This window comes from Fulmarus glacialis, unplaced genomic scaffold (genome assembly GCF_000690835.1).
Source record: "Fulmarus glacialis isolate BGI_N327 unplaced genomic scaffold, ASM69083v1 scaffold1477, whole genome shotgun sequence".
NCBI classification, from domain to species: domain Eukaryota; kingdom Metazoa; phylum Chordata; class Aves; order Procellariiformes; family Procellariidae; genus Fulmarus; species Fulmarus glacialis.
In genome coordinates this window covers 36,612-50,390 of record NW_009224855.1, presented here as the reverse complement: position 1 = coordinate 50,390, position 13,779 = coordinate 36,612, and the positions used below count along the sequence as shown (strand labels likewise).

General features: G+C 37.4%; 1 protein-coding gene across 1 annotated transcript; it reads left to right on the top strand.

Annotated features, from left to right (window-relative positions):
* Nucleotides 1–69: 69 nt before the first annotated feature.
* On the top strand, nucleotides 70–8,037 carry LOC104080017 (glioma pathogenesis-related protein 1-like; the record flags this gene model as incomplete). The annotated part of the gene is made up of 4 exons (XM_009582264.1): nucleotides 70–150; nucleotides 2,471–2,716; nucleotides 5,186–5,289; nucleotides 8,025–8,037. Coding segments are annotated over 4 exons (444 nt in total), but the record flags the coding sequence as incomplete, so codon positions are not given.
* Between the last annotated feature and the right edge of the window lie 5,742 nt (nucleotides 8,038–13,779).

Here is a 13,779-nt window from a genome sequence, read left to right as displayed (position 1 = left end):
CTGGCCTTGTGGCCGGTGCTGAGGGCTGCAGCCGGGCAGTTGCCCGCCTTACCGAGCATCACGAATAAGACCTTCATCGAGGGCTGCGTGTGTGTGCACAACGACCTCCGCACCAAAGTCCAGCCAGCCGCCAGCAACATGCGGTACATGGTAGGGACAGGCCTGTGGGTGCTCGGGTGGCTCCAAAGCCCCGCCGGGGGGGATGGGACAGCGGGCCAGGGTCTCTTGGTGATCGCTGGGCGAGGCGACCGGGATGGCATCACTGCTTTGTGTTCAGGTATCATCACGTTTATTTGATAGGAAATATTGTAGTGAGTTGAGTCAGTTGTAGGCAGGTGAGACTAGAAACAACGGGCATGCAGTATGAGGATGCGGTGACACAGGGCAGCTGAAGATGTTCACATTTCACCCCACGGAATGTCTCCTTAGGAAGAAGCAATGGTCCAGCAGCAGGACTGACCTGGAAGAGTTAGGCTTTCCATCAGAAGCAAGGGTATGAAATGTAATACTGGGGCTGAAGAGGATTTCTGGTGGCAAGGAAGAATCATTGCTTGCCATAACCAAAACAAATTGCACTTGAAAATTTTGCTGGAAAGGGTTAAAAAAAACTGAAGAAGATGCTGAAAAAACGGATGTTTGATGTTTAGTCCACTTCGTGCCCCAAAAGGAAAATGTGAGCAATGAGCAGTTAAAGGATGAGTACCCTCAGGAAGGCTTGGGAACACGTAGGTACTCGGGTACTGATGGCAAAGAATGCTGTTCGCTTGGGTGGATTTGAAGCCAGAATGGCAGATAAAAGTGGAGAAGTGAAGAAGCTTGTGAAAGACACTGCACCTAGTTTTAGTACTCAGGAGTAGGAAAACCAGGAAAAATTATGAATAAAGGTATGCATGTAGAAATATGGTTAGAAAAAAATAAAGGCCCTAGAGAGAAAATGGTATCAGCAGCTGTGACGGGTGCACTCGACCCCTTAACCCAACTAGCAGTGGTTTGGTGCAGGCTCCAAAGGAGGTAAAGGCCTGAGCCGTAAATGAGCCAAGAACAACTCTAGTTTCAATCTGTTCTCTGAAAAGGATCCACAAAGGAGCAGAGCGACACAGTGAGCATCGATGCATATGAGCTTGGAACACCGATCGTGTGATTAACACATGAATAGTGAGTGGCTTTTCCAAGACTCATTTATCAAGGAACAAAGAAAGTTGTGGGTATAAGGAGTCTCGTGCATACCTTTCCCATTGTGTGTAACTTGACTACAAGCCAACCACTTTATTCCATAAATATGACAGCCTAAGTGAGCCTTCTCTGAGCTCTCCCTGCTAAGAAGTTGGCATGGTGGTGATCTCCCCTTGAGCTGGGACACCTCTCAAGGTTGTTTCTCGAGGCAGAGAGACCTTCTACTAACGGCAGATCTTTGATAAGCGACCAATGTCGCACATAACCTTGTAGTATGGTAACTTTGATTTGTGCCTTGGTAGTTTTGAATCATTGTTCAAATGATTGTGCCGTACTGTAATAGAGTGAACCTCGCCATCGAATTTTGTTAAGTCGCACTTCTACAACATCATATTAAAATGACTTTTGCTAATATCTTTAACAGTGGTTCTTTAAGCGATCTAAATCACCCATTCACGACAGCAGCCAGTGGAGTTACTGTAAGATCCATATAGAGACTAAGAGTGAACTGAAATGTGTGAACACCAATAAACCTAGGCCACAAAACACATGATCTTTTACATAAGACATAAAACTAGGTACTTTAATGATAGAAGAAACTTGCTGAAAAACAATCATGACTGGAAGACAAATACCAAAGATCGTTCATGTTCAGGAATCAGAAGTTGTGTTAACAGTGACAGACTGTAAAGAAGTAAGAGGTAGCAGAATGCGTTACTGACCAAACATTGGCATGTTTACCTCATGAAGCTGTCTTTGTAAAATGCTCCGATGTGTATTTAAAGCTTTACTGTAGGAGGAGTAAGTATTTGTTTCTGGAGGCTCTCCTAAAAATACTTAAAGTATTTATACATCTGAATCTACAGTAGCTGTGCATTTTTACTTTGAATTAATTTTTATGTACCAAATAGAAATCTTTAATGACCTGTTCAACAAAAAAAAAAAACAAAACAAAAATTTCATGTTTAATTCATATGACAATAATTTCTTATCTGAAGATAAAAGTGCATTTCAAACATCTTTTCAGTTGCTAGCAAGTGCTCTTACAAAGTCAGGTTTTAACAGTGAAGGGGAAAAAACTCGTTTAATGAAATTAGTTCAAATTTCTGTGTTGCAACAGGAAAAGTCAATGAAAATAAAACACGGGTACTTGCCTAAATAAGGGAAAGTATTTCTTTAGGAAACTCCAGCATATGATACCGATCTGTACTTTATTGCCTAACTGGTTTTATCTGATTGTTTAAGATGTGGTTGTAACTTAACATTGCACAACTATTTCACCTTTCATGTTTTGCAGACTTGGGATGCAGCTTTGGCAAGGACTGCGAGGGCATGGGCAAATAAATGCATTTTTGAACATAACATATACTTAAATAAGAAAGATCAGTGCCATCCTAATTTCACATCTATTGGAGAGAATATTTGGGTTGGGAGTCATCAAGCATTCAATGTTGCTGATGCCATTAAATCGTGGTATGATGAGGTCAGATTCTATACTTTCGCAGTGCAGAAATGTACTAAGGTTTGCGGTCATTACACTCAGGTAAGAGTTATCTTCGGTAAAATGTCCTGTATAGTGCCCACCATATGAATCAGTAGGGACTGTAAATAATACAGAGTTGTATATATGGTTTGTAGTGACTGACAGCTTACTGTCTTTTGTAATCTCAAGCAATGGCTGTACTGCCGGTTACCCCTGCACTGGTTCACCTCTTTGTCGTGTATAATCTTGTATAATAATAATCCCTTCTTCTTGTCCACAATATTGACCTCACTGAAAGCCTCACTCCTTATTTCATTGTATCAGTACTACATGAACTTTATAAAATAATCATTTCAAGCTCTAGCTGCAAAGCCACACAGGTCTAAATTCTGTAAGTTTGGAGATGCTGTTCAAAATAATCACAGTCATTGCAGAATGTCTGTGGGAGCTCCTTAGTAGGAATTTTAACAGGAGGAGAAAACCCAGCCAAAGTAAATTGTATTCTTTACAAATCTTGTAAAAAAGGAAGGGGAAAAAAAAAGAGCATCAACAGCAAAAGAGGCAATTTATGATATATTTCTGATTTCTCAGTGGTAATTCTGACAAACATAATTCTGCTGAGAAAGTAAAGCGTTTCTTTGAACACTTACTATTTTAAATGGGTTTATTCTTTCCCATGTTTAAAAAATAAGCTTTGCGGTAGAATTAGTTTAGTCTATGACCAAACACATAATATTTCACTTATCTAAAACAGAGGATAATTTTAATGTCAGGTCAGATCTTACCTAGTAAAAGTGACTCTCTAATTTCTTATCTCAGTGTTGAAAGATGCTTAGACTGCTCTCTGTGCACATCACAGATGAAAATACTGTGCAGTATACCTACAGTTAAACTATTACCAGACACAACGGTAGCTGTGAGGTTCTTTTTGAGTGGACTTTGGATTGTGAAATTAAAATACTTCAAGTTACCAGAATCATTTACAAAGCATTTTCTGTTTGGGACTTTTTGCACCTCTTTTTATGTCTTTTCTCACTTATTTCTCCTCAAGTGTTAATTCTTGTTTCCTGCCACTGGTTCTGCCTCTAACAAACTGAAAAGCAAGACTGGAGGATTTAAGTTTTGCTGTTTATTGGGCAATAAATCTTTCGAAGATTAGAACTAGACGGTATCTCAGGAAAGTATTTTTCATTTTTTCTCTGGCATAATAAATTATAAGAAGTTACATAACAAGGTAGTTCCTAGTATCTTAAAATTTGCTGTTCAACCTTGTCTACATAGAATTCTGGAGGTTTTTGCACATTTCTCTTGGAGTGATGTTCACTTCTAAGCTTTCTTTCCCCCATTAAGATTGCTTGCTTCTTTCTTGTTACACATAGTTAAGTTGTATCAAAATGTTCATGCATTTCAGGCAATATTACAGGCAGGATTACAAAGGAAACTAGTCGCTGGGAAAAATAAGCAGAGTACATGAGCTAAACACCAATGAACATGTAAAAGGACGTATTTCTTCAAAGTTGATAAGCAAAGACCCTGCATGATCAGGAGCCATCATGGTCTTGAAGGCTCAGACACAAAATTGAAAAGGGATAAAATTTACAAATCATCAATGGATAGGCTGTGGAGAGCTGCTAGGAGAACCATGGCACAGAAATCTCAAAATGGTGGAAATCTCAAAAAAACACATGAAACTGTTACATAAAGCCCCCTGATTTGGGTAACACCACATTAAACATTAAGATCCTTTTCTAAAAAAGGTTATGTCTTCTGAACGTAACCGCTTCTTGCAGTTATAGTTGAAGAGATGGAGCTTTTGGGGACATTCAAATAAGTTTGTCAGTCTGAGGCCTGTACTCTTTGTATTGGGGAGATACCAAGAGTAATCCACTATGTCTAAGTTTTTCAGATGCAGAATGTATGATCATCCAGATGTTCTAGGTATACAGCTAAACATTTTTACCTGAATTCAGTAGAGTTTGTTTAGTCATATGCAGAAAGTATAGGAGGAATCTCCAAGAAAAAGCAGAGGATGCTCAAACTATGGTAGTAAACCATCTTCTCTTAAGTAGATAACACTGGTTAGTCTGAACATGTGCAGTGCTTTCAGACTTAAGTTTACAGTAGTAATCAGCCAGACCACTTCTAGCACACAGGAGAAGCCCTTCTTGCAGTCCTGAGTTATGAATGTTGAAATTCATTAAAGGAGCTGTTGGGTAGTTGCCACTAATTTCCATTTTGTTCCTTGGAATTTACCCCTGGATCATAAAGTCAGTGACTTTTACTGAAATTGTTCTGTAGAAGATTCTGGAAACTTGCAACATAGATCACTTCATCTTGAGGGGTGAATATTTAGAAGTTCATCTTAAAAAGCTCGCTTACCAGCAATTATTTTAAATGAATAAATGGATAAGATGTTGCAAAATGAAAATAATATGTAGGATCCCTGAAAATAACAGAAACTTTGTACATGTTAGACTAGGTAACCATTGAGTATAGTTTTTAATTTATTTTAAAACCGGGTTTTTTTAGGTTGTTTGGGACTATTCATATAAAATTGGCTGTGCTGTTACTCTTTGTAAGGAAGTTGCAGGAATACGAAATGCAGCAAATTTTGTTTGCAACTATTCACCCGGGTAAGTTGCTGGTTTAAATGTTTAAAAAATGAAAGGAATTGTGATGACATTTAGCTGAAAGTAAATTGGGTTCTTTATTTGTCGGTAGTCTTGTAAATGCAATCAGAGAAAATGATGGTTGTCTAATTGAGCTACCAAGAGAGCCATGAGCATTAGAATGTCTACTTGCTTAGTTTTTTAATCTGTTAAATTTACTGATAAATCTCATTCTGTGCCAATCTTAAGCAAACAAATCCCAAACTTAGTTCATGCTCCACTTCATTGATTTATTTTCATACGAAACAGAAGAAATGAGAAAGTTGCTGCAGGCAACTGCTATCAGAGCTGGAATTATCTCTTGCAGTTTTGTAAATTTTTTTAATGCATGTTAGCTTTTTACACTGTATTTCTTTTCTTTTTTAAATCTTTAGAAATTACAGAAATAATAGCACAGTTGTTAGAAAAGTTGCTTCTCCTTTCTGTATAACTGAGTAAAATAAAATTACGTTATCATTTCTTGCCCATTTAATAGCTGTGATTATACCAAATGTTCTTTAAGCATTAGAAAAGTAAATGATCAATGCAAGAAAAAGCTAACTGCAACATGTAATTTTACATTTAAATTGATATTCTGAAAAAATATAGACCTCAGGCAGTGCTCTTCCTAAAGCAGGAGGAGTTTGAAAACATAGAGGCAGATAGTTTTAAAATAATATATTTTGTCTCATAATAATGCACAGTCTGTAATCAAGCACATGCATATGCAATCTGTTTGTCCTTTTTAAAACACACATAGCTTGTGAGCTTGCATGACAACTGTTTTTAATTTTTCTTCTAGCAAACCTAGGCCACTATTGGGGAGTTCAATTAGCCTGAACTAAAAATTTCATTGAGCCCTGTCCATCTCCCTCCCTGTACCCCGAAACTGGACTTGTACTTTAATTGTTATTTTGAAACTTGCTAGGTTAAGGAACTTTGTTGTTTTCTTTGTAAAATGTGAACTAAAATATTTCCAGTTGTCAATTCAGAATAGTGACTAATTGTATCAACAGTGGTCTGTAAATCCTTGTCACTTGAGTCTTTTCTAATCTGTAACAACATACCATGTTGGTTTGCTGTGCTGTTCTGCACATCCTGGAGAACTAGTAGCTAAGCAGAATAGCTGTCTAAGATGAGGTCTAACATGCTATTGTTCTTCTATCCACTGCTTGATACCAAGAACGCTGATCTCTATGTCCCACAGAAACAAGTAGAGTTAGAGCAGACAGACCATCTTCTAATAGCCTTTTCCCTTCCTAAACTGTCTGGAAAAATAGGTAAACCTCAACCTTGCCACCAGTCGTCACCACACTCTAAATACTGGAACAGCCTTTTCCAACTTGACCTTCATGACTCCTTCTTGAGGTTTGGACCCTTAGTGCTCACTTACCCTGCTAGATAGCAGTTTCTTTGCAGAGTTCAAGATGCACCAGTTTAAGGACCACCTTGCTAAAATTACTTTATTCAGTGTAGCAGTTTTACAGTGTAGTCCTTCTATAGACCTTTTCTGAAGGTCTGCTGCTGGGACCCTGCATGTCTGAGATGCCCACTTTCCTTCCCCCTGTTTAAAGAGAAGCATACACTACTTTGGAATGTGCCCTGTCCTGTCATCATTCTCATACCCGAAGTTAGCTGCCACATCCTTGCTACCAGACTCTGTTTGTCATGCTGTTTTTCTCATCTCTTCTACCTACCTTCCTCTTGGTAGGTGAATCTTCATCTATTATGTCCAAGAAGCCTTTGGCTCTAAGAAGAGCCTCAAGATGGTCCTTAGTATTCTGTTTGAAGGGTAGCAGAATCTTAGAAATGCCCTCGGAAGGGTCTGGTAAGATATCACATAGCTTACTGGACATTATTCTCAACCATCCTAGAGAGCTTTCCCAATTAGTCGTTTGCTTTTACCTAGTTGTTTTCATTTACCTAGTGTCTTTTTCTATTTTAGCTCTTCAGGCTCTGCACCATAGCCAGAAAGTCCAAACTAGAAAAACTGAACGCTCTCTCACATCTCAGTCTCATTTCTGATAATCGCAGCTAAAGGCAAGAAGTGTGAACAACCTGGTGAATTCTGAAGGGAAGACTAGCTAGATACTGTGGTGATTTATCACTTTAGAAGATACTGGATCAGTTGTAGCTATCAAATTACTAAAAGTGTTGCATGCATTATGTGAATAGAGGGTGCTGTAGCTAGATACTGTGGTGATTTATCACTTTAGAAGATACTGGATCAGTTGTAGCTATCAAATTACTAAGTGTTGCATGCATTATGTGAATACAGGGTGCTGTGACATTTACATGATGTCAGAAAACTCCTGACATCTGACAGTTTCTGGAGTCTTCACAGCACTGCTGGGTGAAGGCCAGCTATCAGTCTGAACTGGGTTTAGTGGATCCAGTGAAACACTGGTGTCTCAGGTTGGATGCTAGAATTGTTTTTTAGGTACCAGGTAGAGTTTGCACTCACCAGCCCCATGGAGACATACCAGAGGACTTCCGTTTCAGAGTTCCAGCTTGTTCCAAAACTAATCAATAGTCACGTATTCATGATACTCAAGTCATTTTGAAATCACATAGTTTCCACTATGAAGGAAGTCTGTTAAGACACTTAAAAATGCCTTCTTAGACACTAGCATGTGGCAGCTCTGCTTCCTATTCCAAACACTTTTCTCATTTTTTTCTTTTCGTGTTTAAAGTTTGTTCATTTCTTTTGTTTTTCACAGGAGGAGACGGTGATTAATCGTACATTGACTTCTAGGGAAACTAGTTTAATGTGTGCAAATCGGATATCCCAGTTGAAAGTCTTCATCTTCATGCTCAATTTTCTCTTACACTTTTGGAAATTGTATATCAAAATTACCAGGATGACTATATTACAAGGTGGTTAGGAATACCAAATACCATCACAGATAGATGGACTGTAGATGTCATTGAGAAGATTTATTCAGTTCAATTCAGACTGTTGCTCTTATTTGTGCTTCTGTTTTACTGCTCTTTAGGAACCTTTATCTTAAGTCTACTATAGCAGAAGGGGAAACCTCTCCTGGTTTTGGAGCTGTAAGTTTCCACTTATTTTAGAGCAAAGGACTTTATAACTGCTTTCTGTTGTGAGTTGATGGTGACACATTCAGATCTTACAGAATTAGAACAGCTGTATTTACAGTTTCAGATTAGGATTTGTAGTGGTTGAAGTTATCCCAACACTGTTAAAAATAATAAGATGCTTTTAAACAGCAAGATACTTTCTTTCACATTCCTATCAGTCTGTCTTACAGGTAGTACCTGTATTTTGTGAGTTTTAAGTGCTGTCAATCCAAATGCTGTCACTTCACCTTTTCACATCAACAGAGGATTCATTGAGGTCCTGGATATTGGCGGGGATAGGATATCCCTATTTTCCTCTTCAGCAGATCATGGCATCCTCAGAACAAGAGATGTGCTGCGGCTTTCAACAGATGTGGAAAAACTACCTCCTTCTCCCAGCTTCACTCAATGCCTCTCAGTTCTTCCGTTGTAAGAAAAAATTATAATCCATGATACTTCTAAGCTTTTGGGAATACAAATAACATCTCACTACCTTTTTGTTACTGTACCTTTCCATGAATATGACCTTCCAGGTCTCCACCACCTCTTGAGAAAAATAAGTGACATCCAGTCCCTGATAGGTGGCTGTATCTGCCATTTTTAGGACTCAATTTCTCCTGAAGAAGCTGTGGGAGTTACAATGTTAGAGGACCTCAGTGGCTGGTCAACAAAGTGGTAAATGAAAATCACTATAAGTAAATATGAAGTGATACACATGGGGGAAAAGGTGGTCACCTATAAAACCATGGAAAATGTCAGCTCAATACTCACTAGCTGTCAGAAGCAAATGAAACAGTAGTAATGAGAGCGAAACATAAAACAATAATGTCACTTTTGACAGAGACAGCCTTCTAGTTTCTGTGGCCTAAACCAGCAAGACAAGTGAAATTGAACCCCATATGATAGTTTCCCATATGTTTTATTTCATTTAAGTAACATAGTCTTCAGAACCCACCTGAAGTTCCTTGTGAGAGTGACTTTTTTTCTCTCTCCAGAAGTTAATTTGTGCCTTTTTTTCCCATTCCCATTCCATCTTCTCAATGAGGCAGCAAGCACTCTACAATTTAGGTGTTAATCAATCTGTAGATAGACAGATAGATAGATTTACTTGTTTGTAATAACAAGATAGGGCCTCAGAGGAAGAAGCAAGGCCTTTCATCTCTCTCAATCTGTGGCTGAGTTCTATGAGTCTTCTCAAAGAGGATTTCACAGTGGATTATGAACTGTGTGAAGTAATAGTGTAATTATCACTTGCAGTGGAAGCCTTTGATACCAAGGAAGACTTGCTGAATTGCAGCTCAGGCAGCATCTGTGGCTGCTTTGTATTTCATTCCTGCAATTGAAATGTGCACAGTTACCAACTGGGTCTGCTTTCACACCCTTACGAGGCATTATGTTCTTGCCAGAGCTTCTAGAAGCAATGCAATTCTGGATTCTGAGACCCTTTTTAAGATAACCGTATGGGCTACTGTTTGGAATCACCCATGCTGTGAATGTATATATGGACAATCACCCAAAAGATACGTTATTTAACCTGTAACTTTTTTTTTTTGAGATACATATATATTCACAACTGTCTTTCCTGCTCTTCTCTGACAAATTCAAAGCTTATGTTTGATTCTTGGGATCAGAAGATCCCCCTTCTATTTTATTACTGTCTGGACTGCATGTCAGGGCATGTTGTTACAATATGCCACTGTACGTGCTGCTGGGATAAGACTCAGGCCAACAGTATATCTGTGTGCAAATGTATATAAAAGACATTTCAAAGAAGAACAGTAGCAAGTAAGTTGCAGGTAATCTTTTGGGGTGGTGTTCTCCCTGCATCTCCTACAACAACATTATACCAACTCTTGCATCTGTAAGTCTGGTGCGTAGCTCTTGTTTATACATATAGAAGATGATACAGGGTGTAAATAGAGACTTAGAATCCTGAAAACATTATCACAGATCTTGGTGCAAATTATCTCCTTTGAGAAAAAATCCTCACAGTGCCCACTATTGAGGTGAGTAGAGTGACAAACTGTAATAACCCACAGTCCTTTGAGGGGACTAAATCTGCTCCTGTGGTCCCAGGATTAGGCTATAAAACATAGCATTGCTTCATCTTTTTGAATGGATGCAGCATAGACTGGATAATGTGTTTCCTGTTACCTAGTAGTATAGTATAGGGAGCCAGGATGATGGTATCTGCGTTGTCGTTTTCAGCAATTACATGTATAAGGAGCCTTTCTGAGAATGTGCAGTGGTAAGTACTGCAGGCTGATCTTTATACCTAAACACTCATGCTCCGCTTGGATGAGGTACTTAAGCATCTAAGGATCCCAGTGTCTTCGCTAAGACTGCATACTTACTCTTAGACATTTGCGTTTTGTGGAATGAAGGTCTTGTTTCTCAAAGTTGTAGTTAGTAAGTAGCTCACAAGATTTCTTTTTTTTTGCTAAATAGTTTTTTTTAAGCTATTAGGGAGTGTGTCAGCTTTAAAATTTTCCACTCTAAAATCCTAATTTTTCCTCCGTTAAAACCAAGCTCCATCCAGAACATTCTGTTTTAGTAGTTCATATACCAATGTAAAATTTGAATAAAAAGCCTGATTATTTTCCCATAAGAAAAATAATAGCTTTTTAAGACTCTGTTTTTTCACAGGGTCAGAACAATGAAAATGAAGTTAAAGATTTCAAAATTATTCTGAGGTTTTTAATGAATTGTCAGCAATTCATTGTATTTTCAGTGTATTTACTTCAACAAATGATTTAAGAAATTTAACAAATCATTTAAAATTATGTATGAAACTTTTTCCTTTGTAGTGGTAATTTTCCAAGACGACCATATATAGAAGGAAAGTCATGCAGTAATTGTGCAAAAGGGGACACCTGTGAAAATAAGCTGTGTAGTAAGTAAAAGCAAATGTAAAATGCAATATGTAAAAGGAAAAAATACAACCACCTACTTGATAAAGAATGTCGCAAACTGTGTTTTGCTCCTTGATGGTGCTCTCAGGTCCAATTCACAAGTAATTTAAAACTATTCTTAAGGCCATTGACATTCAGGAAACAAATAGATAGTTTGTATTTTACTGAATCTGGGCCTCAGTGATCATTATGAAGTCTCCGTTTCATTATAGACAGGTATAATTCATGGTTGTAGTTAAATGTGTTACTGTTTCTATTGCAGTCTGATATTCTGCTTCATTAATCTTACCAAAGAAATCAGCATCTAGCTACGTACTTTTCAAAGTAGCATTTATCAGCAACTCTTCAGTAGTCCCGAGGCCTTCAGAGACTGCAAAGCTACTAATCAGTTGTATTTAGACTAAAATATTGAAATTGCAGTTACTGAGTCTGTTGTGACTGTTTTGTGCAGACACAGCAAAATTACATTCGAGTATACCTGATGCTTATATGCTCTGTAAGCAGTCACAGTAACTGCGGGAAAATCATTCTGGGTCTGTAATTCTTGTTAGAGACATCAAAGAAATTATTCTCAGAGGCACATTGTCTTTCTCACCTGGTTATGTCTGTGGGAAAAGGGACTGCATACTGATTTAATTCTCTAGCTATGAAGTATTTTCCCCATGGTGAATAGGATTCATTCCTTAAACTGGGTAATTCTTTTAACTCTATTCTTGTCAAGAAAATTAATTAGTGTCATGAATTGCTAAATATGCATCATGTTGTGATGGAGTGAAACATCAAGAGACAGTAGGTGGTCTTTCAAGAAAGCTTTAGACCTCACAACTTCCACCTACTGGGAAGTCCCAGGCTAGAAGTTTCTTGTGGCTAAAGTTAGGACATATGTTTTTAAGTTTCATTTAATAAATGGGGAGTAAGGCTTGTGGTTTCTGTTAACAGTTAGTTATTATCTTTACTCAATATATATGTTAGAATAGCTTTAAAAACATTCAGCAGTCCTGTAAGTCTTAATTTTTAAGTAGCAGGCACCTCTGAAAAACAGACACGAGAAATACCAGGTTATACTTGATCCCAGGATTAGGCCCCACTTAGGAAACAGTCTGTCTCCCCTTCTCATCCATAAAATTCTATTTAATAGTATTTACTAGTTCATGTGTATATTCTGAATATTAAACAGTATTTATTGTTTTGAGAAAGACAAAGGAGAGAGGGTTCAAACTGAAAATAAAAGGGCTGTATAATATGTCTCTCTCGCCCATCCATGTCATTGTTATAAACAATAATAGCTTTATGGAGACATTAGTATTACGGAGTATTGTTTTTAGTTTTTATCAAAAAATTTTAGCTTTTGTTTTATTTGTAAGGTTTATCAATGGGAATTCTCAGAGTTTTTCAAATTCTATTGACTGTAAATCGGATGAGTTTGTTTTAGCTACCTAGTGAAGATTTAAGGAGAGGGAAGTCATGGCTGGCTGGTAAAACTGTTTATTTTTTCCCTTTTCCCAGGAAATCCAGAACGTGATAAAATTATCTGTACGTATTACAATTTTACACTGCTACTTACATTCCTCAGTTACTTTAAATATGTGTTCTCCCAATAAATCTTGTATTTATATGCTTATTTATAGATTATCCAAGATGGCACCCCCCTTGGGAGTTCAGAATTGTATGCAATGAGGCTTGTATCACACTTGTAATTTTGAGACCATTGCTGACGTTTCTTGCTTTTGTAGCTGTTTGTTTTATCAAAAAACACTTTACAAACATGCATATGTCCACCTAACTGGATTTGAAATACATACTATCTTCTGAAGATACTTGCTAATAAATTAAGCAAAAAAGTCATACTGACATGACTTTAAAGACAGCTTTCTTCAACAATAATTTTGTTGCTATTATTTTATGCTCCTTAGAGAAAGCTAACATGCCAAAAAAAGTGAAATTATATGTGGGTAAAACCCATATTGGGAAAAGACTAAGCTAAAGTTGGTATCTGGTAAGGTTTGGAGCCTTATTTTTAAATACCAAATTTCCCAAAACTGTGACATACTCTATTCCTGGAATTCAAGGAGAAAAGTATGTGTCAATTAAACAACTGTTACAGTTCATACTAAGCCAACATTTGAAATGACAATTGCTTAATTTAGATGCTGAGAGAAAGCCAGCATCATATTATGTACTTAGTCCTGTTTTGTAGAGTGACAGAATGTTCTGAATAGAACTGACAAAGAAAGATTTTATAGAAAGATGGTTCTTTAGAAGTCTTGATGTTTGTGAAGTTTTAGTGCAACTTGATATTTATAAGATAATACATTTATTGTTCCTCATTCAAAATGTGAAGCTTTAGATTTATTGTTTTGTTCCTAACTCCCTCTAAACCTTGTGCTTAATTTTAATTTTTTCTATTCCTTGTTTTAACGTGTACCATTACTTACATATAGCATATTTCCTATTTTGTAAGTGTTCTGAAGTTTTAATAATA